This window comes from Periophthalmus magnuspinnatus, chromosome 1, assembly GCF_009829125.3.
Source record: "Periophthalmus magnuspinnatus isolate fPerMag1 chromosome 1, fPerMag1.2.pri, whole genome shotgun sequence".
Classification (NCBI taxonomy): domain Eukaryota; kingdom Metazoa; phylum Chordata; class Actinopteri; order Gobiiformes; family Gobiidae; genus Periophthalmus; species Periophthalmus magnuspinnatus.
This window is the reverse complement of record NC_047126.1, coordinates 12766039-12792172: the sequence shown is the minus strand read 5'-3', so window position 1 is coordinate 12792172 and position 26134 is coordinate 12766039. Positions and strand designations below refer to the sequence as shown.

Here is a 26134-nt window from a genome sequence, read left to right as displayed (position 1 = left end):
TAATTTGTGTGAAAACACTTCTTTTAAACTCATAGCTATATAATGGTTAAAGTAATTAATTAAACTTAACCACAAATAGATTTACTTTTGGTTTCTAATTTCTTAGCATATAGTGGTCATGGTTTTAGCTCCATGCCACATGGCTCCAACTTTGTAATCCTATTAATACATTTAATCACTTAATGGGAGGGATTTGGGTAAACCAAGACAATTTCTACTACTTATTTATAGACTAAAAGGTCTATTTAAAATATATAAATCAAGACAGAAGCAAGGAAACATCTTTAAATAATTTATTAATTTCTACAAGACCATAAGCAGTGTTTAATCTTTGCAAAAATGTACATTAAAATGAAATACACAATCTCTTGTTCTATTTTTACAGGCAACTGTAACAAAAACGTGAGACTCTAGATCAAAAACAGACTATCCAGTCTGTGCTGTTTTTACAGCAGCGATGAGATGACTGTAGTGTTCCACATGTCTAGTGCAAACCAAGTCAAACCTTCAGGACAGAGCAAAATAATCCCAATCCTAATCTCAGAGGTGTTGTAGTATAGAGCAAGTGAACAATTTTCATTTTTAACAAGTGGACCGAGAGCTGTTGGGTGGGAGTGAGAGGGGCAAAGTCTTTAAGACATCATGAAATTAATTTGAGGAAAATGTTCACTGACCCTTCCTGCACCACCTCAGATTTATCGTAATCGTATTATGCTCCACAGGGGTCTTCAGTCTGCCTTTGTCTAAAAACAGAGCATATTACTCTGTGATTCTCAACACTGACAGTTTTACACAACCCATTAGGTTGTATTAATCTGCTTACAGCGCCTTATTCAAGCTGCGTATTTCCAGGTGTAGATAGATTTTACTGTACAAACTGAGATGTTAAAAGTCAAACATTGCATATTAAAGTTTGAAACACCAACATGAAAAACCTTCAGGTTTAAGTGCTAAATATGTGTAATACTCTCAGCACATAGACAATTATTGATGGAATATTTACCAATATTAAATCCAGACAAATATTTAAAGCTTAACAACAGAAGAGTCACATGGCACTCCTACGCTACACTGTCCTCGGTCTGATTTGTCAAAGCTGCTGTTGGTCGAGAAGGCTCCTTTTGGATTGAGTTGCATCAGTGATAGCAACTGTATCCATGGAAATCAGTCATAAGAATAATGTGTGAGAATAGCAATAATGCTAAGCATGCGTCAAGCTTTCAATGTACAAGACATACATTTTAAGTCTTTTCTAAGGCAAGTGTATGTACAGTGACACAGCACAGATCTTGTCTGGGCTACGAAGTCAAGTCATTGTTAAACGCATTGCTTTTTGCTTTCTGTGATCTTCTAACAAGTAGTGTGTTCTACAACAGAAATATGGCGTTGCATTGTCATAAAGTTAAGATCTTTCTTCACACATCATGCACCAAGGCTTTCATATACTTTACAAATATTTTTACACAACACTCCATATAGATTACTGTAAATAAGTCACATACATCCTGAGAAGTACAGAGATAGCCATTTATAATGTAGATAATCCAGTTTCTTTTGAGTTGTGTTAATCCACTTTGCAAGGGTTGAACTGCTAAAATGTATACATAGAGAAAACATACTTTAAAACATACGTCTCTGTATATAATCTTGTAATTTATAACTGTGGTGACTTCTTCCCCCACTTCATCAATATATTTTTTACATAAATTATCTCACTATAACAAAATATAAAAATGGTTTGAAATATAACTGAAAGCAGTTATATGCATTTTTGACCCAACAGAATATTTTTGTGGATTTCTATGAAGCTTTATCAAAGTGCAGGGTTAAGACACAATAAAGGTGCTGATGCTTGTATTGGAGATTAGTCATTGATGTTAAATGGACAGAAATGTCCCCTTAAATTTGAGGCCCTTTCTGAGAATTTTTGACTTTTTGCTTCAATTGACCAGATTGGTGAAATTGTGAAATAACACGCCTACAGTAGATAACGTTTACATACACATCCTGATCCATCTTCAAGCACAAGTGAGGTGCAAATGAGTTTTTTTTTCTTTTTGCCATTTTTACCCTCCAGCTCTCAGAGGGATGTGTCTTGATGGATGGACTGGAGACAGCCCAGCAGCTGGTGGTAGGGGCTGCCTGGGGCAGCCACAGTCTCAAACACAGACTGGAAAGCGCGGCGGTCCAGTTCTTCATCGATCTGGTGTCGATAGAAATCCATGGCAACGAGGCAGAAAAGGTTCACATCCACCACCTCACTGGAGCCCATTCTGCTGATCACATGGGGTAGACTGGTGAAGTAAAGTGGGTCAAGGAAAGCATTTCAAAACAATTTAATTGTAATGGTTAAATTAAATAATCATTACTGTATTTTATCGCTACTATACAGACTCTAAAACATATGCCAACATTTATAACAAATATGGTAACATTGTTAAATCAAAGCACTTTTTGAAGTCTTAGTTTAAAGTTTTAAGACTTCAAAGAGTCGACAAGTCAAACAATTATTTAAAGTACATTTTTAACAAGATAACGACTAAAATATGTTATGACTGATGTGTAAGGATACAGAGCAGAGATCCACTGTGAGGTGGAAGCAGAGACAAAGAAACAGGAAAGGCTCCACATGGCCATAGCCACCGGCGTCCTCTGTGTGAAGTTGGACAAGGACAGGAGCACCCAGTCCCGCACCATAGAGGATTGCCCTGTGGCATGGAGTGTCTGAAAAACCTACAACAGCAGGAAAAATTAAAGATATTATACATACATCTGCTCTACATCTATACTTAAAGAGGACTACTTATGCTTTTTCCGGGCATTTAGTAAAACTATATATGCCCCTTGTTTATCGTGGGGGTTATGTAGTAGTCAGCATTTTTTCCCCCGAAATTATTATGTATATGCTTTAAGGCTGTAAAACACCTCACCACACACTTTATACACTTTTCTCAGACAGGCATTAACATTTTCTCACGTTTCTCTTACTTAAACACTCTCAAAGTTCAAACCTTCGTATATTATATCCCCCTTCCTCGATGGTAGCTTTAAATTCACGTGCCTCTGCTCCAGCGAAATCCACAGAGCACAGCTAGCTGAATGCATTCTGTACTGTACAGGAGACACGGCATGGAGGAGACTGATTGACAATGGTCTACAGTCCCTTAGCAAATCAGGACACAGAATAGAACACAATGCACGTTCATGCACTGTAAAAGAAAAAAACAAAACAAAAACAAACAAAAAAGGCAAAAATACACCCCAAAAAAATAAAAAAAACATCCGCAAAACAGTGAGGCCACAAAAGGTGAACATCGATACAGCGAGGGACCACTGTAGATCATTACTTTACTCTTTATTTGTTGTAAACAATAATCTTGGTCTTAAACTGTTTAATAATAGAAATGGATCCACTGACTTCCTGTACAAAACTGCAGAAATAAACCTGGCCTCAGTGCCTTTTGGCATGTTAATGAGAAGGATGATCCAAATACATCAGACTCCAGGTAATACCTGTAGTGTTAAAAATGTCTCAACTATTTTTCAAGTGCAGGTCTCTGGGTACGTAGGTGGGTGAAAACAGACATTTTCAGAGCCCTCAAGCATTAAATGTAGGATAGCACAGGAGTACTCAAAAATGCAAGCATCAATCGAAATATAACTGAGTGAGTTGATGACAAGAGAACACAGTTATAATATTGTTAAAAGCTCATAAAAGTTGATTTGGCATAATAGACCCCCTTTTGCCTTCAACCAAACGAGTATTATCAGTCAATATGATCCACAAAGTAATAAAGCATTTAAATCATCAAAATGGCCAGAAGTGGACTCTTGAGAGGAGGAAAGTTAAGAATAATCCTGTACTGACCTTGTAAACTACAGTGGCCATGAATTGTGGGTAGGGCTGCTGATTGGACAGGAACTCGCCAATGACCTTGTTCATGACATCCTGTGGTGGAAAGAAGTCATCCAGAAACTGGGGCAAAATCCTAGACACCACCCGAGCCTCACTGGGTAAACCCTTTCTGATTCTGCAAAGAGGAAATGCAACCAGTGGATGTTTAGTGAAAATTGGGGACACTAGAAACTCATGAGCTGAGCTAAGGCAATTGCCTGAATCATGAGTAAAATTGAATCATGTGTAATCGTCGATGATATGGTTAGGTGATTTTAATCAAGCGGTCCACAGTCAATCCTGTGTCACTAAAAGGATGTGGATTGACGCAAAGTTCAGGCTTTGGAAGAAGACTTCTTGAGTTTAAACAAAACAGTTCAATTTAACACAAAACAGCCAAATTTCTATACTGGAAGCCCCTTTTTTATTTGAAAATCAAGATTATTTTTTGCCACATCACCCACCCTACTTATGGGTCAAAACTAATTATGTTTCTAAAATATTTTAATTTTAAAACTGATATGTTCAATAATTGCAGGATGTTTTTACCTGTCAAAGAGGACCGAGACTCTCTCCATAGCCACAATGATGGACTCGCTGTCTGGAGCCTGCGGGTCAGGGTGGGCGGGGCGAGTGGCAGGACTGCCCTTCTCCTTCCCTGAGGAGAAACCAACATGACCCGCCGTGACGCCCACCGCCTTCACTACGGCAGAGTCAACCTGACCTCTAACCCCTGTCACCTCTGAACCCGACGCAAGCACCGCTGAGAGGACGACCAGTGGGACACACATTAGAGTTTGAACAAAAAGCTGATCAAATTATAGGAATTTTGGTCAAAACAGAAGAGACTGATATTCTGGAAAATTCCCTATAAATGTTTGCAGGGACAGTACATTGGCAGTGCTAAGGACAGGGGCAGTCAATCAATCCTATTGTTACTCTCAAACAACTCAAAAACAAAAGGCATCATGCTTTAGACAATACAGTTAGTAAGGGTCATTGTAGGGGTTAGAGGTTAGGTTTCTACTATGTCCAATACTATGTCTTATACAGGTAACATGCAGGATGCAAACAAGCTCTAGCAAAAAGAAAAATGCAAACACTAAATGAATTATGTATTACCGGTAATCATTCTACGCACTAAAATATGTGCAGGAAAGATTGTGCTTCTGAAAAGGTCATAATGTCTTGTTCTTGAAAGTGTACAACATTTTGTACAGTAGGGAGTTGCATTTCAACAGGCAATAGTGAGCTTGGAAGTAGCAAATTCCACTTAAAAATATTAGACTTGTCCTAATTTTTCCAGTAAAAGCACCCATTGTTAGACATTCAGGCTTTCACAGGTTACTTGAGGGGATAACATCTATACTTCTCTGTGGGTTGGGTTTTCTAGCATAGAATACAAAGGTCATTGGTTAAGCTTGCATGCATAGTTCTCTAAGTGAGTGGCTGAATGTTATAAGCTATCCAAATATGGTGCTCACTAATTAGCCATCTGTTGCTAGGATGTGTGATTAGTCTGCGAAGTTAGAGCCTTCCTCACCTGTGTACATGCAGGTGAGCATGAGGCCGAGCGCTGCCATGGCTCTGTGGGGTGAGGGCATGTTCACTCGGTCCACACTGAGTTTGACCAGCGACTCAGCATCCACGCGAGATAATTGCTCGGACAGCAGGAGGCGCTCAAGGCCGCGTAGCACGCAGTGGTAGATCACAGATGGAGTACAGTCCTCATTGGCAGACACCATAACACCGCACAGCTGAAACAAAGATGCAAAGAGTACTAAGGGAAAGAGACAGGACAACTGCTGGGGTCAGGTAACATCACAGCATTTTACAGACCTATAATGTTAAATAGAAATCATTGGCAGAAAAAAATGTATATAACTGTCAAGATTTTGGTTAGACATAGTGAGATCATACTTACTCACTTCTATAAATAATTCATTTTATGATGGGATTTTTTTTTGTATTAAAATATAGTAAATCAATACAGAAAACACCCTCAAGACCCCGATCTGCAGCCAAGACACCCGGACATAACCACAACATTCTTAAAGCTTTACCTGTATTACCCCTGCCATGAACTCTGACCCTACATCCAGAGGGTAGTTTTCCATCATGTAGAAGGCCACTGCACACATGACCAACACGTGCTGCTGGTTGTGCAAGTGTACGCAGCTGTAGGGCACAAATATATACCATTAATGAGACTCAACTAAGTCAGTAGACACAGTAAAATTAAACAGGGCTGCAGTATAAGTATAAGTATCAAGTGAGGCTTCATTACTAAAGTCTATTATGTAATTACATAAGGTCAGTATTATTATTTCCACATTATACTTACTGTGCAATAGCCCTGAGATTGGACAACAGGTACTCAGAGACTGTGGGGATGAGCTGTTTGGCCGTATCATCAAGCAGGTCACACTCCAGAACGTACAAAACCCCATGAAGAGCCCCCATTCGACTGGGCAGATGAGTGCTTCGAAATGTCGCCTCTAGCAAGCGGCACACTGGCTCTGCTATGACTTTATCCTGGAAATGTACAGTATTTTAAATTACATATTATGCACTCTTTGTATTGTTACTGGTCTTCAAACATGCTTGAGTGCAAAAAATGAAATGTCAAATCTAAAGCAGTTTGAAGATAACACCTATAAATAGAAAATACACATGTTCCATCAAATGTGCTCCACTGCTATACTAGGATTTGGTGTTGGCATATTGTGCATGGCAGTGGGAATTACGATGAGAAAAACAAAAGCTAGGCATTTAAGTATTAGGTCCGGCATGTTCATTTAAGTATGCAGTTGTAATGAATGCAATCTGATAGCAGAAATGTTCAGAATGAGTCTGGCCATTATTTATGGACTTCAAAACTCTAGGATATCTACATGTGATGCAATGATTTGGGGAAATGTAAACTTATCCCTCCATCAAAAACATACCTGGAATTGTATTTGGCTTCAGTTTTACTCAAAGTTTTTTTTTTTCCATTTTATGTTGTATTTAAACCTTTAAGTAACCTTTATTTAACCAGTTAAAATGTTTGAGAACTAACTCCCATTTATAATCATATCCGGGGTATAATATTGTTAAAAGCTCACAAAAATTTTTTTTTTGTTTTTTTTAGTATTAATATGTCCTTTAACACATCTTTGTAAAATTCTGGTTTTAGTCTGGTTACAGTCCTTACCATGCCCAATACAGCAGCTGCTTTGCAGATGGCAGGAACCAGGTATTGGTTGAGGATCTCATCTTCTGGTGGGTGGAGCTTCTGTAGTTCCATTAGCGTTGAGAACATCATGTCGAATTGATTTCTCTCTGTGAAGAGATCTGAGACTGCCAGCAGCTGCAATAAAAGCAAACACGGTAATCTAAGTAATAGAGTAACATTAAAACATCCATGCATCTCCATGGAGATGCAGAAGACATTACCAGGCCAAGTTACATCACTGAGTTAGATCAATGATGAGGTGAACCTGCTCAATGTAAGAATACATGTTTTAAAGGTATTTTTGAGCAGTCAAACACCTAGAATGTGAGATAGATACATTTAATGCCATACTGTCATAACAGTCAGTGACAACTAATTAAAGCTCCATTGACATATACTGCCTGACCAAAAAAAAAGTCACCACCAAAAAAAAAAAAAAAAGGCCACACACTAATATTTCATTGGACCACTACCGCTGTAGCATTGTTTCGATAAATCTTGTGACATTGCCAAAGCTTATTTCCATTCAGTCTTGTATTAATTTTTCACCAAGATCTTGCATTGATGATGGTAGAGTCTGACCGCTGCACAAAGCCTTCTCTAGCACATCCCAAAGATTCTCATTAGGGTTAAGGTGTGGACTCTGTGTTGACCAATCCATGTGTGAAAATGATGTCTCATGCTCTCTGAACCCTTTCACAATTTGAGCCCGATGAATCCTGGCATTGTCATCTTGGAATATGCCTGTGCCATCAGGGAAGAAACCTGGTCATTCAGTATATTCAGTTAGTCATCATTGCTGAACCTAGACCTGACCAACTGGAGGAGGCTCGTGCCTATTTGCTTAGTTAATTCCAGGTGGTGACTTTTTTTTGGCCAGGCAGTGTATAACCAGAAAAGTTAAAGTGCACCTTTAGATAAGTATATTGTGCAACCTTACATCTTAGGAATGGACATGATGTAAACTAAATATTGAACACCAACATTATAATGGTAAAGCAGAAGTATTGATTGTAGTGGAGCACTCACCGATCGGACTACTTCACTGACTAGTATGGTAGGGATCCTCCTGTTGTTGGGTGAGCCTGGGATGAGCCACTGACTATAAAGCTCAAGCAGAAACTGGGAACATGAATGGATGTCCACCCCAGCTCTGTGCTTCCTAAAATTGCAACACAAATTACACACTGTACACGCTGTGCCGCCTATTTCAGCATGTACCCTTACCTGGAATTGATGGGAGACAGCGGTGGGGACGTGGGAGCTGGAGTGTCAGGCTCATCTTCTTCATCTTCTCCCCACTCCTCCTCTCTGAGCGGGGTGATGTTGTTGCCAAGCCAAACTGAATGGATTGAGACCTTAAAAAAGAAAAGTTAAGATGTTAAAAGATATTTTACAAAAAGTCTATTAAATTACTAACAAACCAATAGATGTTGTTACTTCTGACCTGTCCCAATTTGTAGTCCATGTTCCCCATTTCCCTCTCTGTGTTGATCTGCAGCAACAGTTTTTCATGGCTGATTAGGGTCCCTGCTGCAACATGAAAAAAGAGCATTTATGATTAGGTACAGTTATTCAAATATGAATAGGAACTTGGTGCTCCTGTTAGTTACCGGCTGAGGCTGCAGAGAGTGAGGGCACAGGGTCCCATGCGTGGTAGGGGTGATGTGTGTGAACATTGTCCCTCTTTGACACAAGTGCCTGAATCTCCCTCTCCACTTCACCTCTGATCACTGCAAGCTTTCTCCCAAATCTTTGATTGAAAAAAAAAAAAATGTGAAAAAAAATTGGTTGTTAAAATTTTGTGATCATTTTGAATATTTACCGTGTCTCTAAGGCCTTGAGGCTCTTGTTGCGCGGCTGCTGTTCCAGACAGCTAACTGCAGGGTTTCCAGCTGTAGGCAGGGTCATAGCACTCAGCACCAGGCTGGTGATGGCCTGAACAGCCAACACATTTAACTGGGTACGCTCCAAGTCCTCCTAAACAAGAAATGCAGGGACCAAATAACCATTTCATCTATACGCTATTATTATGGACCAAATCCCTTAATTTGCTTTGTGATTAACTTTTAAGAACTGCTTTGCCATACCAGCAGTTCTAAAAAAAGAGGACTTTTAATTTAGAATGCACCATTACCTCTTGTTGCGTCTCCTCGTCCTGGTCCATAGTAATGGGTTGTGTGACAAGCACCCCCAGCAAAGTGGCCCATGTCTCTTCAAACTGAGTCCGGCTGCTCCAACCTAAACATGGCATATTTATGAAGTACATAATATACCATAATATAGGCTACACATGTATTAGATGGACTTCTGTTCATACCCAGTGTGTTGATGCGGTACAGAAACTCTCTGAAGACATCCTTCTCCTGCAGGAAGTCCACTGGGATCTCTGGTAAACTTGTGCCAAACTCTCCACCCCGCTGTGGGGACCAGCCCAGTTTCCAAACCTAAAACCAGTTGATGGTTTTCAAATATTTTAATATAACATGATAATTCAGCATATTCTTCTTTTCTCTTACGGACCAGTGGAGGAACTCTTGTGTAACTGTTAACCAGAGGCAGTCGAGACAGACTGATCACAATGTTGCGCAGAGTCGGAGTAAGAAAGGTCGGAATTGCACTGTTTCTATGGTGACCCAATGTAAGGACGCTTCGGAGACCTTCGACCAGCTCTCCCATTATCTCACATGATTGCCATTCATGCAGGTCTGCAAACAATAGGAGTGCATTATTCACCTGCAAAATCTGAGATAAATGTGAACCCCTGAATAAACACATTTCCTGAATTGGCGCTTACGGTTTGCATGAGGGAAGTCTACTTCATCTCCATCATCCTCCACCTTGGGCCTTTTCTCAGAATACAGAAGCTGGTCACCAGGTTTCACTGCCACTAACCACACAAGCAAATCTTTAAACTCAGTAATAGTAATATAGAGAGAACATCAAAATATATTTTAATGATGACTACCCCCCTTTTACCTGCAACAATGATAAGGCGCAGACAGTGAATAAGAGAGCAGGTATGTGTGGTGTACTCAGGTGTAGAAAGCTTGTTCCAAACACAGGGCTGTTGTAATGCCAGACACAGACAAGCCAGAGCCCACTGAAAGTCCACACTGAGAGGCAGCTGGTCCTGCAGCAAACGCCAAACTATCACCTGAAGAAAACAACACAAAGTCAATTTAATATCAGGTGAACCCATTATACACATTCGTAGAAAAACATAGTCACTACCTCTGTAGCCGTACAGGTGAAAGCAGTGACAAGATGCTCCTTTTCAGCAGAAATGTGAAGTGAGGAAGGCAGCTGACTGACATTCAACAAGTACTGTGAGAGAGCCCTGCATAGCGACAAAACCTTTGGAAAGAAGCCAGGTTCATCTGGGAAAAAAAGGATATGGACACTTGATGAATTTTAAGATGTTCTGGGACATTTACTTTACTAAATTAATTACCATGTTCCTTACCAAAGATAGTGGCTAGAGTTTCCCAGTAGGGCTGTGACTGAGAGGGAGGCAGGAAAGACTGGTGTGGAACAGGAAGTGACTGCGTAACCTCAGCAAGTTGATCAATGGTGACCTGTAAAGCCGTCTCTAACAGAAGTGACCCTTGACCTCGTGTTAACCGGTGAATTCCCAAACTTATACTTGGGCACAACAGACTCAGATTGAACTCCTACAAGAAAGATATCAACCATTGTCAGATGAGCATTTATTAGGGACTTAAATAATGTTACGTAATTACCTTGCAGCTCATTATGTTCAGGAGATCAGGTGGAGGTAGTTTAGTGAGAAGTTCTGTTGTCTCCAACAAAGACACATCTCCACAGAGACAACACTGTGATTTCACCAAAGCTACATACCATTCCTAATAAAGCAGAGAGGGTTCATTTACTTTCTCACAATATGAACAAGTGCCTATTTTTTAATTACATTGGATTAGACCTGTTAGCTTACCTTATCTGCCATTACTAATTCTGGTGAAGGTGGAGGATCCCCATCTAAGGGGTGGGACGTCACAGGCGGGACTGGGCTGTTGCTGTCGGTAACAGTGGTCCTAAACCTGTCCAGCAGAGAGTAGAACCTCTGATGCCTGAAATTGAAAGAGGTGGGTTGGTCAAAGCTTCTGCTACCCAAAGATACAGCACACAATAACCAAATTGTGTCCAACAAACATCTTTACCTCTGAGCAAGCCCACTGCTTTGAAGATACTCCTGAATTCTATTGAGCTCTTCCACGGGGAGCTGAGCTACGCTGTTCTGCAGAGTCAAAAAAATGATGAATTAAATACATGTTTATAACCCAAGCCTCTCAGTATTGTCTCTGCTCCGTACTTGTAGTGTTTCTGCGAGCAGCATCTCTACCCTACGACAGGCCAGTGTGTCCACCATACGGGCCAGCACTCGATAGGGAGTACTGAGCAGCTTGTCCACATACAGCATCAACAGAGAGCCAGACTGACTCAAGTGGATCCCCTCCAAACACTGCAGAGTTTTCTTCAACATGGTGGGCTAAAAGAAATGACCCAGAGGTGGCGAATTTAAAATAAAATGGTAATTTCACATAAAACTGTCCCTCTTGGAAATCTTACAGTAGAGAGATTGTCGCAGCGTGACTGGATGGCCTGAATAAAGAGGCCACTGGCAGCAGAATTACGATGAACAGCACTGATAAAATCCTGCACTGGAGGCTCATGGGAAAGGCTGATCAGGTCTCGCACATGATTAACAATCAGCCAGGTCAGGTGCTCTGAATCATGGAGGTTTTGACACTGAAAGAGGAAATATAAAATGGAAAAATAGACCTAAATAGGGTAAAAGAACTACAAAGCAAAATCTAATCAACAGAATTGTCCTTACCACATAATCACAGAACAAGATGAGGGTTCCCCTTCGTACAATCTCTCTGTTGACCATTGCCAACCGTGATTCAGGCTTGTCCTCTTCACCTTCGCCTGAGCTGCGAGGACTCAGCAGCTTTGTGCAGGATAAACTTTGTCTCCTATGAGAGGATAAACTAATTAAGATCAATCAAAACATACACTTTATAGGTGTGACTATGATAAGCATGAGCATAATACTAAAAGGAGACCTATTATGCAAAAAAAATCAGTATATCATATAAATGGTGATACATGTAGGATTTAGCAGCATTACATAGGCATTTTGGCACAAATGAAAACAGTCAGCCTTTTAAATTGCAATATTGATTTAAAATGACAAATAAGTTGTCATTGTTATTCATCATTGGGTCTTTTCTCACCTGGGGGTCTGATGCACTTCTGACCACCAGGTGTAGTTTGTGTAATCGATGATGAGCAGAACTTGACACCACAGCAGTACAAGGGAGGGGTGGGTCGTGATGAGGCTTTGGACCATGCTGTTCAGTCCCTCCAGCTGGTAAAACCCACAGCTTTCAGACAATGCACCTCCGCCCTCACCCTTCAAGAGACGGCTGGCTGCAGCTGTGATCCTTCGAAACATTCCTTCAAATGTAAAATAAAGATCATTACAACTTGAAAAGATAAGGTAAAAGGTGTCAATTTCACCACAGACTCACCGCTTTTAAATATGTGTATAAGGCACATTAGGAGTGTGCCTAGCTGCTGGCAATAGAAGGTATGTTGCTGCTCCGTAATGTCCACTTTGATTTGACGGGTTGAAATGTCATCGAGTAAGACTCCAACCAACTGCAACAGAAACCTGTATAAACAATTCAAAGACGATGTCAACATTTTGAAATCTGATCATCGACATAAAATAAAATCAATCTCTTATGTGTCTCAAAAGAGCAACTGAGTTTGCAGCTCTCAGATCATGTAAAATAACTTCATAAAATCATGTACACACAGTCAAATACAACATCAAACCTGTTAGTCTATCAGGGTATTAAAAAAAAACCTTTACTAACCTGGCAAATGTTTCTTCTGGAAGAGTGTCACCATTAGGTTCCTGGGCAGCAGGTGTTTCAGATGATGGGTCATTTGGGGAGCTACTTTGCTGATGCAGGCGAGTGATGGTTTGGCAGGAGAGAAGATGAGGGGAGAGAGAGAGCTCATGGACCCGGGACAGTACAATGTCTTCTGTGGACTGAGATATTAGTACCCTCAGCACGGCCAGGATACCAGACACCCACAACTGGACTGTGGCTACCGACGTCTGCAGAGGCATAAGAGGTATTATTTAAAGTGGAACTAAACACTAAATCAACTTTTCTTCTGAACTAAATTGTGTATTTGGTGTTTTAATAGTTTACAGTGATTTTTTCAGTCAGCTTAGTGCAAAATAGGTACATTTGCAGCTTTGTGGTCAAAAATGGGTGTCTCCTTGCTCTGGTGGCCACTGCAATTCTAAGTGCTTAGTGACATCGCGCAAGACTCAGCTGATTACAGCCAGGTGTTTCTGACTGCAAACACTGATTATTTGAAGTGTGGATGCCAATCACCCCCATCCCTCCTCTCCCCTCACTCTTTTTAGTCTTCCAGGTACTGCCCAGTTTAGCAGCTTTATTAGAAATGTTGTTGTGGGTGAAGTTTAGGTGTTTAGTCCCACGTTAATGTGATTTCATAGAGGTGTGTGACAAAAAAAGCAAAATTGTTTATGTAATAGTGATGAGGTATTCACTGCTGATCAATAAGAATACTCCTAATAAACAGATGTCTAGGTAGCAGGTTCTAGCCTGCAGAATAGGGATGGGCAGACTGGAATTTTGGTAGGTATATGTTGAGGTATACATGCATTCATATTACATAGTGGGTTTGAATAGGTGAGCAAGAATATCATTTGGATGGCTAAAGCCAGCTTTGAAAGGTATAAATACAGTTGTAAAAATGTATTTATTTATGTATTAATAGTGTTATACTGAAGAACATCATGTGAACTATGCTATAATCAATACAATACAATATCATCACTATATTAGGATTCCATGTAGTATATTAAATCATGAGGGACCCTGTGAAATCCAGTTATAAGTAAATAGAAGTTGTATCGTAAAATTCTTACCATAGTAACTGGAGTGGTAAACATACTCTTCAACAGCATGTCCACTGGTCTCAGAGAAGAGGGAGCAACTGATTCAAAAAGAGTATTCAGGACACCCAGTGCCTCTGGGGAGTCCAAGTGCATCTGCGTGAACACAAAACAACAGTCTCGGTAACAAATGGAATATGTCAAGTGAGAAGATTCATTATCTTTTATATCACCACCTGCTGCTTTGCAATCATCGGAAGAATGACATCTGCAATCTGCCGTGACAGTCTTTTCCACTTGTCCTCATTTTCTTTGTGACATTGTTGGAGTACAAGGATAAACATTTCCAAAACCTATATAGTAAATGTATAAGAAATAATAGGTAACGTAACGCTTATATATAATAATAATAACTACATTTTAATTACCCTTACTGAAGCATGAAGCAATAATGAACAAAAAGTGCAAAGTCTAGACTTAATTCTCAATAAACTACTTAATGAATACCCTAAGACCAACAAAGTAGTTACTAACCCTGAATCATTCTTAATAAAATGAATTAAGCCTAATTACACAGTAGATAAAAAAGTAGCAAATATGAAGAAAATACACTAAGAAACTTGTGATATTGGACCTGGTGGTATTGAATGAGCCTGAGGAGCATGGACACAACCACTTCTTTCTGAATATCAAGCTCTTTTCCTGCATCAGCTTTGTTGGAGCCCCTCAAAACAAAAAGATCATGGACAATGGGTTGCAATGCAGGTATAGCTGTAGGGAGACAGTAAAGTAAGTCACATATGCAACATTTTGTTCATGTTGATTTTGTAGTTGATCTCACCGTGGGTCACAGCTTTTCTCCCACTAGCCATAATCCCATCACACAACTGGATTATTTTAGGAATGCTGATGATCTGCTTGGAGTGGTACCGCTCATACGACAACAGTACAAGAAAGAAGAATATGTTTGGGATGATGGCCTCTGAATCCCTATAGGAAAAATAAGAGTGCTCGGTACAAGATTGCTGAGTGTAAGTCAGTGCCAGTGTTGTTTACTAAAAAGCAGACCTACCGAAACTGTCCAACTTCAATGTACTCAAACTGCTTGAGGACAAATCCAATAAACACCTGAAACAAAAAAAATGGGGGAAAAGGGAAATAAGCAAAAAGTGAATGAACAGATAAATAGAAGATAAACAGAAGTCTTAAGTCATACTTGATCTGAATCCAGGAGGCAGTAGTTGACTCGGAGTTGTACCAGTTGGGCTAGCAGGTCCAGCACTTGTCTCTGCAGTGAAACAGAGGTGCTTGTAGTGTACTGCTTCAAAGCTTTAATCACCAGCGGCTCAAACAGCCGAATGTGACTGTGAATGGCACTCTGAAAGAAAAGGATCATTGTAAAATCTAATTTGTTTAAATGCATTCAATTAGAATAAGTCCATTTTCATTCATTTAAACTTCTGATTGAGTTAGGAAAACTCACCTTGTCTCCTCTGTGGCGTGTTGCATTAGCAATGTTGGACTTGAGTTGATTTGATGCCTTTTGCATGACATCAAACCATCTGAAACAAGGGATTACATTTTTAGTATGTCTGTCCACTTTTGTACTTCAAACATAGGGACACCTGTTTTTATAAATGTAAAATATATGTACCCGGATGTGTCCTGCTCTGTCTCAGCCTGCACCATGTTGCGCAGGCTAGCATCAGCCAGTGCCTGGGTGAAATGTGTATAGGGGGCCATAAAGCAGTAATGGTAGAGACCAGGACGAAGGCTGGAAGACCCCAAACGGAGAGCTTTCCCTTGAGCTCGACTGGGTCCACTCAGAATACCCTCATACTGAGAGGCCAGGTTGGTGCCAAAAAGAGTTTTCAGCAACTAAAATGGACATGCAAATTTTATAAATACACATTAAAGCATGACAATGAAAGATGTATGGAACCATCGCACAGGGAAGCCAATGTCTTTACAGTCCCTGTCGGCAGGAACCAGCCTCACTCTGTGTGGAGTTAAGACAGTTACAGCACACTGCTCAGTGCTGAAACCACAAAGGACTGCCACACAAAAAAAGAAAATAGTCTATAGTACTCATAGAATCACTAACCTGCTGTACACAAACAGTGGACATTGTTGGTTCTCTGGAGAAGCAGGATTTCAGGTAGCCCAAAATTTCTTCAACACACTGAACAGAACCACAGCAGGTTTAACTTAACATCAGCAAAGCAGATTTTTGATTCTTCATTTTAATTGCATACCTTGCCGATATCATGCAGAGTCGCCAGTTCTAAGAGCTGTGACAAAACATCCAAGGTAGACCGTAGAAAACAACCAAACTTCTCCTGGTTACTGTGTAGATCCAGTGTAACCTAACCAAATCCCCATATAAGACATTAGTACTATGCAGGTAGTTAAATGGTGATAACATTTTAAGGTAAAATTACTATCTAACCTTATAGTTTGTGTATGTGGCTTTCAGGACGTCATAAAGCTTGAGGTAGGTGGGCAGGTGGTAGAAATTACCAAGAGTTGTGGATTTACTGACTGCTGTTGATCCAGTGTTGTCTGCTGGTCGACCTACTCATTTAAAAGACACCATTTTTTATTGTACAATCAAGTTTATTTGGTCCAATGTTAGTGTAGGGTTCACTGTGTACCTGTGCTGGTTTCAGAACTTTTCTTTGGGCTCATGGGCGCCACACTGGGATCAGACACATCCTTCTCTTTCCCCTTCCTGCGAATGGGACTCAGGGATGGGGTGTTTGTTAAAGATGGGAGGGTGGCCTAAAAAGAAATTTGTGAATTCATTATTAATTCAAGCAAAAAAAATCAGAAACATCAGAACAACATGAAGTACCTTCACTGCTGGCCCAGGTGGTGTGTCGTCTAACACGTGTGCGCAGATGTTGAGTAGTTTCAGTAAATGAGCGAAAAGTTGTTCGACCATAACAACAATGGGACGCTCTGATAGTGCAGCCCAGGGTTCCTCCATCTTATTAGGGCCAGCACTAGTGTTTGAAGTACCTCCTTCCTCCTCACCTGACCAGGGGTTTCGCATACATTTAGGTGACACAGCTGGGGATTTAAACATGGAAGACATGAGGGTTATTTATGTATTGTAGACATTATCTAGAAAAGGGTCAAAGTGCTTCCATTACCCACCAGCAAGCAAATTGCCAGCAAGTAACAGTGCATCCTGGTGTGCCGAGAGATCTAAAGGAAACCAGGCCGAGGACAGCAAAGACAGCACCATGTTTGCCACTCCCATAATCAAAGTTTTCTTTTCTGTGTCTGGTGCAGATGATGACGTGGGTGTATGGCTGGAGTGTGACAAACTGGAATGACAAAACATTTTATTGTAATCACAACAAGAAATGAAATAATCTTTCTATCATGCAAGATATGTAACTGACCTATGCGCCCGGCCCCTGCTGCGGTTTAGACTGGCCCGAGAAGCAAGACTGGATCCAGAGCTCACATAGCCGCAGTGCCAGCCTGTGCTCCAGTTACAAACGGGATAGGTTGAAGCCATGAGACATAAAGCCTCACAACAACCAAACTACAAAGGAAAGAACACGTTCAGACATCGTGGAGAAAGTATCAAATTAAATGTGTCAAAACATCGAAGGAACAGAACAAAATCATACTGTAAGGGCTCTAGAGGTAGACGTGGTAAACGCGTGCGACACTGCAGTGATGACTCTGGACAAATTGTTCTCCAGGGTGACATCAGGAACTGTATTAGAGAGATTGTAGCCCCTGTATGTCCTGACAGAAGAAAGAAATGTATCATTACGTTACTGAAGATTAAAAAGATATAAACTAAGTCTTAGGGCTGCAACACTAACGATTATTTTAGTAGTCGACTAGTCAGCGATTCATTTGTTATATAGATTTTGAATAAAGTAAAGGCTGAAAACATGACTGACGACAGAATATTTGTGAATAAAAGTGACTTATCTGTGAATTATTGTATAACTTATTTTTTCATGTTTTAATAACTTAAAATGCATGACAAAAGACCTTTTTTAAATAAAGACAGACAGCTGCATTATTAAATCAAGTCTGTATAGTCCAAGTAACACTAGTTTTACAGCTTGTATCCATTTGTATGTGGTTACCTTGTGATTGTGCTGACAGTAAGTTGGGAGGGGGGCTGTGTTTCATGCATTAGTAGTTGTAGATACACTGAACTCTGATCTCGGGCAACAGCAACAACTGGATCAGCCTGTCCTTGGTCGCAGTCATGAAATAATCGTACAACAAGCCTAAAAACAAGCAAAAGGTGTCAATACAGTGTATACTGTGTATAATGTAAGAAAAGAAGGTATGCATAATGGAAAGTACCTGCTAACAATTGAAGCTGCCACATGTCGTACTCGGGGGTCATCATCTCCCAAAAGACAGATGACCACATCATGTAGGACCCTCTCCTGCAACACCAGTCTCTGCAATAAAGAATAGTAATGTTTTGCATGTAATATTAATGCACATTTATCAACCGTAAGATAGTAAGAAAATTACCCCAGTGTAATGATGATCTCCTTTATGCAGAGCTTCAGTTCTCCTCTCTAAGAAGTTAATTATTCTAACACACAAAAACACACAATAAAAGTTATAAAGGTTGCTGCATGATCTATAGTTTATTAGATTTACCTAAAATCAATATCAGCCATGGTCTCCAATAGTTCAGTTCGAACAAGCCAGTACGAAGAGTCCCTGAGACACAGCAAGTCGATCAGCAGCTGCAGTCCGAGCTCACTAAGGGTGCTCTTACATAGGGTCATTACACAGTGCTACAACAAACACAGAGATTAAATACACAAGTACAAACATCAGCACTTTTTTTTAAATTAACATCACTTTTAAAACCACAACATTAGGCACATAGCAGTAGAGCACAGCAGCATTTTATACCATTTTGTTCCATTTGTTAATAGTGAACTAGGTAGGCGTGCTTAAGGCAAGAGTGTAGTCCCGCTTTAACTATGCTTTTAGCTGTGTGTTTCTCCTATAATAATGCTTTTGTATTTGTTTATTTTTGTAAGGCGACCCTTGAGTGTCTAAGAAAGGCGCACAATAAATAATATCATTGCTAAAGCTTACTCAGTCTCAATCTGTAGAATACTTTAAATTACCAGTGTTTTATAGTATTTTATACACCGATGAATGCCTCATGATTATAATGCATTTTGTATGCATTTTTTTCCCATTGTTTATTATCATTGTCATTATAACTGTAAAAGACAAATAGACCCTCAATCAAATCAACTCCCTTTTTAAATAAAGGTTAATAAATAAATAAAACTTACCCGCACTGCAGAACAAGCCATCTTACAGGTGACAGATGATTCATCTTTTAACGTTTTTTGGATCAAAGGCACCAAGTCCACCAGGGACAGAGGATTACCTAAAGAAGAGCAAAAAATAAGTCTTGGAATAAAACTAATTTTATAATAAAAACTAGACAAATAAACAAACCTGTTACACTTTGTACACTGGCCAGCCAGCTGTGTATGTTGTAGCGGGTTTTGGTGAGAGCTGCGTGAATAATGGCTCCACACAGGATTGCAGTGGCCCCTCTGATCTGAGGGTCCCCATGATCAATGAGGCAGAGCACATCAGTGATGTACTGTTGCTCTGTCAGGAAGAAATAAATCACACAATTATGATAGAAAATGTCCTTTCCCCCTGATGTGTAAACAATGTCATTAACCAATCTTTAACCAGTGATTTTGTTTGTTGTTGTTTCTACAAACCCGAGTGAACATAGGTGGATATACTGTCTGATTAGATGTGAGATTAGTATAACGTGCTATTAAGCTAGTACTTAAGTTCTCCAGTCATACCAAACATTTCTTTTATTCAATGATGCTCGTTATGTAAGCTATGATGTATACACTATTGCACCTTTTAATACTGCACTTCTACCTTCTACAGGGATGCCGTCCAGCGGTTCCAAGTAGAGGGAGTTGAAGAAGGCGGCAGGATGCAGAGCAGCAGCCGCCCCCACACAGCTGATAGCCAGGGCCTTCACACTCACTCGCACCTCTTTGTCAGGTATAAGGCCTGAGAAAATGATGCAGTCATAATAATCCTTTTTTTCTAATTAAGTAAATCGTACAGTTAATAATGCAACTGCTGGTGTTACCTTTCTTTTGTCCATTTAACAAGAAGGAAGCGGCAAGAAGTCGCACACAGTGAACTAAAGGTTCCTTATCTTGGTCTGTATAATGTCCAATTGGACCCTTTATCCGTGATGGCTAAAAATAATGTATTAAAGTACATTTGTCACTTTGTTTTCAAAAATAAAATCAAGAAGTCACAATATTTATGTGCACAAGTTATATCTCTTTACCTTGTTGTCAGGTTCGGGTTCAGTTGGTTCCTCCTTTGGGATGAAGCGGTCCACGCTACTGTCTGAACCCTGGCGGTTGTGACCACGACCTTCAAACAGGTGAGGCTTACTCAGAGCTGCACACAGAGCAGAGTACCCATCGTTAAGATCCCAAATGTAAATATTTCATTATTCACCTGCTTCAGATGTCTACAGGACACATACCTAGTGCTGACTGCAGAAAGGGCTCCTGCTGCTGCTCTCCCTGGGAGGCTGCGGTTGCTCCTTCTTCCTCTTCGTCCTGTAGAGTTCCTATCTGCATCCCAGAGTACTGGCTCTCACTGCCATCCAACACCTTAAGCAATAAGCAAGCACACAAGCAAAATAAAGGCATCAAATACCACTGTATTTTTGGACTACATTATTCAAGTTATATTTTCTAACTCTGAGACCAAACATGGACACAACAACAGGACAAATTTGTAAAGATCAAGTGAGTCATGCTTGGGTTTAAACAACTAAGATCAAGCCAACAGTTTTGGCTTGAAAAATAACAACGCCACAATTTGAATATTTTAGAAGATTTTGATGAAATTTGCCCATTTGCTCTGTCTAGTTTCAACAGGAGCAAAAGCCTGTCACAGCCTCCTGAAAGTGAAAAAAAATCTAAAACAGAGATCATGCTTTTAGGTATTTACAGAAAGCTCATCAAATGATTTCCAAATAAGATATTGAAAACCATGTCGCTTTAACACGGAGGCAAACAACAAAGTTCAAGGCACAGCTGTAAGCAAGGTAAAAACAGGGAATTAATTTGAGAAACAAGCAATGGGATAAGAATGGAGAGGTCAACAGGCAAGCAAGCCCCTCCCACTCCAGATAATGTCCAACTGCAGCTGACCTTGTCACTAGTGCTAGAGGAGGAGGAGGTGGCATAGAAGGAGGAAGAGGACGAAATAGAGAAAGAAGACGATGTGGAGGATGTGGTGTAGACAGAAGAGTCGCTGTCTGCAGCATCAGGACCCTCTGTGGAGGTTGGAGAGGGGGAGCATGGCTCAATCACCTGCGGCAATGGAGTGCGCAACTGCAGTCCAAGTGAGGACAGGGTAAGAAGAGTGGGCAAGACCATAGAGGTAGAATTGTTAGAATGGACAGCATTGCAGATTCACAAAGAATGTTTTAACAATATATTTGAACTAAAATTGTGCATATGATCATAAAAGTAGAAAGAGGAACACCAATTTATTATTGTTTTATTAATAAAATTATTATTATGTGTTTAATGTCCATTCTACTAATCCTAATTCTATTATTGTTAAATCATAAACAGTTCAAACTAAGCCAATTTGAGATTTTTTAATGATGGAAGGTAATGATTTTTTGGTGCAGGTTAAGCAAAACAGCATTTTTGTAAGAGTTTTAGACTTACTAGTTCTGCTACATCTGAGGGAGTGACCGCAGAGTCTGGTCCCTCTGTGGTGGTCTGGGACGAGTCACTAGGAGGAAGCGACTGATCGTTGGTGCCTAAAATCGTTCCTCCATCCACTAATGGCCCCTCTGGCGTAGCATTCTCAGGGGTGGTGTAATCTGCAGTCTCTGGAGTAATGTTGGCCCCCCCACTGGAGCTTCTGCTGAGCATTTCCTCCTCATTGTCATTGGGAGATTCAGGGGTCCCGCCACTGCCGCCCTGTTCCGAGGATGCACTGAGGTCCACGGAGTCTCCAGGCTGGAGGGTATGCTGTGAGGAGCGGGGCTGTTCTGTGATGATGTCCACTTGACCTGTTGAGGAGCCATCTGCTGCTGAAGCTGGGACAGAGTTGGTTTTATGTTAACAGAAGTATTGGGAAAAAAGATGTATAGACCATCATGAGAATCTTGACTGAGTTGTGTCTTACTTGAAAAATTGCCGGTGGTGACGTCATTCTTCTCAGCTTCATCCTCTAACCCATCCTCTTCTCCGGAGACCATTTTTCCTAAGGGCAGGGAATTTTCCAGAAAGAAATAATGTCATTCGAAAGGCCACAATGGAACTATTTACATAGTGCTTTTCTACCTCTACATCAAGGACCCCCAAAAAAAACTCACTACCGAGAGAGTGGTGAATTAAAGAGATAAATAGGCCATTCACCTTTCTGTTTTCTGAGGAGGAGGGGACTGTTGGAAGACCCTCCCCCAGCTGAAACACCAGGGAACAGGAGGCAGAAAGAGAAAGTAAAAAGAAAAGAAGCAGGTCCAAAACAGACTCATTAGGATCAAGTTAGTTAGAAAAGGCACAAACAGAAACTGGACAGCAAGAATTAAACTGGTGGAATGTAGAAATGTTACAGGAAAAAGTAGCACTGGTTAATTAAAAAGGCTGAAAGTGAGTAATTACCTATGAGTTCGAGAATACTGCCAGATCGTGCACGACTTTCAGTGTCCTGGCGAAACACAGTGGCATGGGATATGCTGCCCGCAGTGATGAGCATGTGCAAAAGCTCTGGAGGAGGAGTCCGCAAGGTTTGCTGGAGGAGCTCCAAAGCTGCTGTGACCACATTGTGATCCCAGTGTTGAGTGTAGTGTAAGGTAAGTTCATACACCTTTGGACATAAGCAGAGACATAATCAACATAATGGAGAAATATTTAGAACATAGTCACACTGTAGGGAGCTTTTGCTTTTAGTTAGGGCTGAGCGAATTGTGATCTGATTCACGCAACAATATGCCATTTCGTCTCTATAAGATTAAGTGCTTCTTGTTTAATGCAGCTCTATGCTCCACCACAGACATTTATCCCCGCTTCCTATTGGCCTGCTTCCACCATGCTCTGAGTGACAGGCCCATTTAATCAAGTGCAGTGCAATATGAACTCTCAGAGGCATCAGGTGGCTTTACATATGCTTAATGGCATCTACAATATAAAAACGCTAAATGCACATATTATGATAAATTCTAAATCATCATGATAATACATATATCAACTTTTTTTTCTTGGCATATCACTTCTATAACCAATGTATTCAGTGTAACTTTAGTACCAGCTCCTTCCTCATCAAGTATTTGTAGATCCTACAGCACAAAAACTCTCTTGTACCTGTAACAGTTGTTCAGGTGTTGGCTGCACATCTGCTTCTTTCTTTGTGACTCCAAAGCTTCCCTTGATGCTTGATGTATTCACTTGCTGAAGCAAGAGAGGTATCAAGTATCGGAGAGTTAACAGAACACCCAGAATGAGGTGAGTCGGGTGCTCTTCATCCACAGGAACCACAAGACCTGAGGATGCAATGTTCAAATCTAATTTCCAGTGTACACACAACACGTGCATCTAAACTGTTGCAGTAAAACCTACCCAGCAGCACATTTAGGAGCCAGGTGTTAAAATAGGTAGTGCGTCTAGAGTGTTGGCAGACAGTGACTGCTGAGCTTGCTGCTGTCCGTCGAATAGTGGGTGAGTTTGACTTGAGGTTTGCCACAAATGACTTGAGCAACACCTGTAAAAAGCAAAATATATTTACTATGAACCATGATTCTACTCTGTATTTCCTATATTTTATTGAAAAACTTTATCCACAAATGTTTCTGGTTGCTTCTTAGACAAATTACAGAGAGCATCTGTGTTTTATTTTGCAACAAATTTACCTTTATTTCACTATCATTGGCAAAATGTCCCAATGCCAGCATAATCTTGGGCATGGCTGAAGCCAGAGTCTCTTGAACGGTCTCCTCTTGGCGCTTTGTAATTCTGGTGAGGCATGGCAGCAGGTTGACTAGGTAAGGTCTAAAAAGAGCAGATACATTTCAGTGGTACAATATATAATATTATCACATACTAGAGATAACTGTAAGAGATTTATTATAATTATTATTTTACAGGCTTGTTTAGTGTTCTCAAAGTTCTATACTGTAGTCATTATTCATTCACTTAGCACCCAGTGGCAGTAGTGGTTACAATAGACGGAAGTGAGGCTGCCGAACTGCGCCATCGGCCCCTTCAACCACCAGATAAAGATGGGCATATAAACATCATCATTTTGTTTAAACACTTGTCAAGATACTGCAGTGTATACCTGCACTTCTGTGGTTTAATGAGGTGGGCCAGCTCAGCAAACCTCCACAATGCTGCCCTCAGGCTTCGGGAGGCACCATTCTGATGACCAGCAGAAAAACAGTACTTAAACATGTGCCATGGCATTTGGCCACAACAGACACTGACCAGTCTAGTACATGAAGTACCTTTTTGATTTCTTTATATAGTTCCAGTTGCAACCTGGGCAAATTGGAGTCCATCAGTGCCTAATGATGAAGTTTTAGAAAGATGAATAAAAATAAATCTAGACATATTCATGAGTAAAATAGGACACATTAAAAGACACAAAAGTCAATAATCAATTATCTTACTTTGATAATTTTGTTTAGGCACTCATCAGCAACCATTCGCACATCTGATTCACAGTCATCACTGCAGAGTAGAAACATCTCCATGGCAATCCCCAAAAGTTTCTGAAACTCCGGAGATGTTCTGCTTTTCAAAACAAAAGGCAAAATGTACACACTTTGAAACAAAACTTCATAGAATTAACTTGTAAAAACTGGTTTTACATTCAATATTATGCACAAATACATTTTTACTTCATTATTTCAGGTTTCATAACAATCAGGCCATTACAATGATAAATAATGTAGTTATTACATTTCTATTATTCACAACTATTAATCATCAATACCTACCTTAGAGATTGAGCCACTATGTTTTCACATATTGTCAAACAGTGTGTTACTCTGTCCTTCTTGGTGGTGTGCTGTTCTTTTTTCCTTAAAGGGAGAGGCGTGAAAGTTAAAGAAAAAACAGAGATAGGTCGCATTTTAAAATACACTCATTGGTTAATTGAATATGAAGTATGTAAGACCTCAGCACATACTAAGACATCACATAAATAGGAGGATAATAAAACTGGTTCCTAGTGTTGTATCTACAGTACTGTCTCTTTTTTTAAATTACTTATTTACTACACAGTGTAATGTGTATAATTAATGAAAACAAACTATTACTTAGTGATTTGCAATAACAAATGTTAATATTCTCCGAGAACAATTTCCATTTGTTGCAACAATATCGAGTGCTTACAAGTGTTTACAAATTACAAGCACGTATGAACAGAAATGCTCTGTCTGCGAAATGTAGTGTTGTCTTATTCAATGCAAAGTGTGAAGATTATAATCCACTTGTACAGTATTTGATATAGCTTTTGTATTCACGTAATTAGCTTTGAGCTGTGCCTAATAAACCCCTAGCGTCTCATTGAGGGGCACAGTTGCAGCTAGCTCAAGCTAACACAAATGTGAAGCACTTACTGCCTCTGGACAAGCTCTTCTGCAGTCGGTGGTCCCTGATGTTGTTGGAATGACTTCAGAGACTCAAAGGCCTTCATCAGTTTCTCCATTGTAGCCATTTTATCAATCAAATGTACGGCTGCTAGCTCAGCTGGCTAATATTTACAATGTGAGCTAGTTAGCACAGGGGAGCCCAGTTAGCATAGGGAGAGCAAACGGTGCGTAGTGCGCCGAGAGTGACAACACTGCTCGCGACAACTACCACCAGCTCTCCAGCGACTCTCTGTGCAGATTATATATTGCCGCTTCACAATATTACTGAACGGGGTCCCTGATGATAAAAGACATCTTTGATGCGGCGTTGCGTTGCCCACAAGAAATCACACCAGGAAGTGGACTGTGACAGAA

The 26134-nt window shown here is 40.3% G+C and overlaps 1 protein-coding gene and 1 non-coding gene across 8 annotated transcripts; both read right to left on the bottom strand.

The window, feature by feature from the left end:
- Positions 1–279: 279 nt before the first annotated feature.
- On the bottom strand, positions 280–26134 carry htt (huntingtin). 7 transcript variants are annotated; one of them, XM_055225619.1, is made up of 66 exons: positions 25748–26134; positions 25124–25207; positions 24794–24917; positions 24629–24688; positions 24463–24542; positions 24035–24173; positions 23745–23886; positions 23490–23668; positions 22791–22995; positions 22312–22389; positions 21846–22222; positions 20642–20771; positions 20438–20553; positions 20231–20342; positions 20011–20148; positions 19561–19719; positions 19392–19489; positions 18736–18875; positions 18604–18667; positions 18427–18527; positions 18201–18347; positions 17727–17847; positions 17493–17638; positions 17242–17414; positions 16937–17154; positions 16737–16863; positions 16532–16656; positions 16338–16448; positions 16187–16264; positions 15737–15960; positions 15566–15644; positions 15299–15460; positions 15155–15210; positions 14924–15072; positions 14717–14853; positions 14319–14435; positions 14116–14238; positions 13022–13269; positions 12671–12813; positions 12374–12596; positions 11971–12112; positions 11703–11882; positions 11446–11622; positions 11294–11370; positions 11068–11203; positions 10856–10978; positions 10579–10786; positions 10347–10492; positions 10092–10269; positions 9910–10002; positions 9636–9820; positions 9433–9559; positions 9250–9353; positions 8938–9092; positions 8726–8865; positions 8560–8645; positions 8340–8470; positions 8142–8274; positions 7092–7247; positions 6240–6430; positions 5959–6073; positions 5439–5652; positions 4445–4658; positions 3869–4031; positions 2573–2733; positions 280–2294 (listed from the first exon to the last, which is right to left on the bottom strand). In XM_055225619.1, exons 1-66 carry the CDS (start codon positions 25843–25845, stop codon positions 2081–2083), a joined length of 9480 nt encoding a protein of 3159 aa, XP_055081594.1. In that variant the 5' UTR covers positions 25846–26134; the 3' UTR covers positions 280–2080. The 7 variants fall into 7 exon arrangements, with proteins under 7 accessions (XP_055081594.1, XP_055081601.1, XP_055081598.1 ...); XM_055225626.1 differs by having other exon boundaries at positions 4445–4553; XM_055225623.1 differs by having other exon boundaries at positions 8560–8642.
- Positions 16013–16143, bottom strand: LOC117379518 (small Cajal body-specific RNA 14). The gene has a single exon (XR_004542087.1). It is a non-coding gene; the product is annotated as a small Cajal body-specific RNA 14 (non-coding RNA).

Excerpts from the sequence above, each read along its gene's own strand:
- htt (XM_055225619.1), bottom strand. The coding sequence starts at position 25,845 with ATGGCTACAATGGAGAAACTGATGAAGGCCTTTGAGTCTCTGAAGTCA. Across the intron at positions 13,270-14,115 it reads TTACCACTCCAGTTACTATG|ACGTCGGTAGCCACAGTCCA; the intron begins GTAAGAATTTTA and ends ATGCCTCTGCAG. Across the intron at positions 5,653-5,958 it reads TCATGGCAGGGGTAATACAG|CTGTGCGGTGTTATGGTGTC; the intron begins GTAAAGCTTTAA and ends TCTTTGTTTCAG.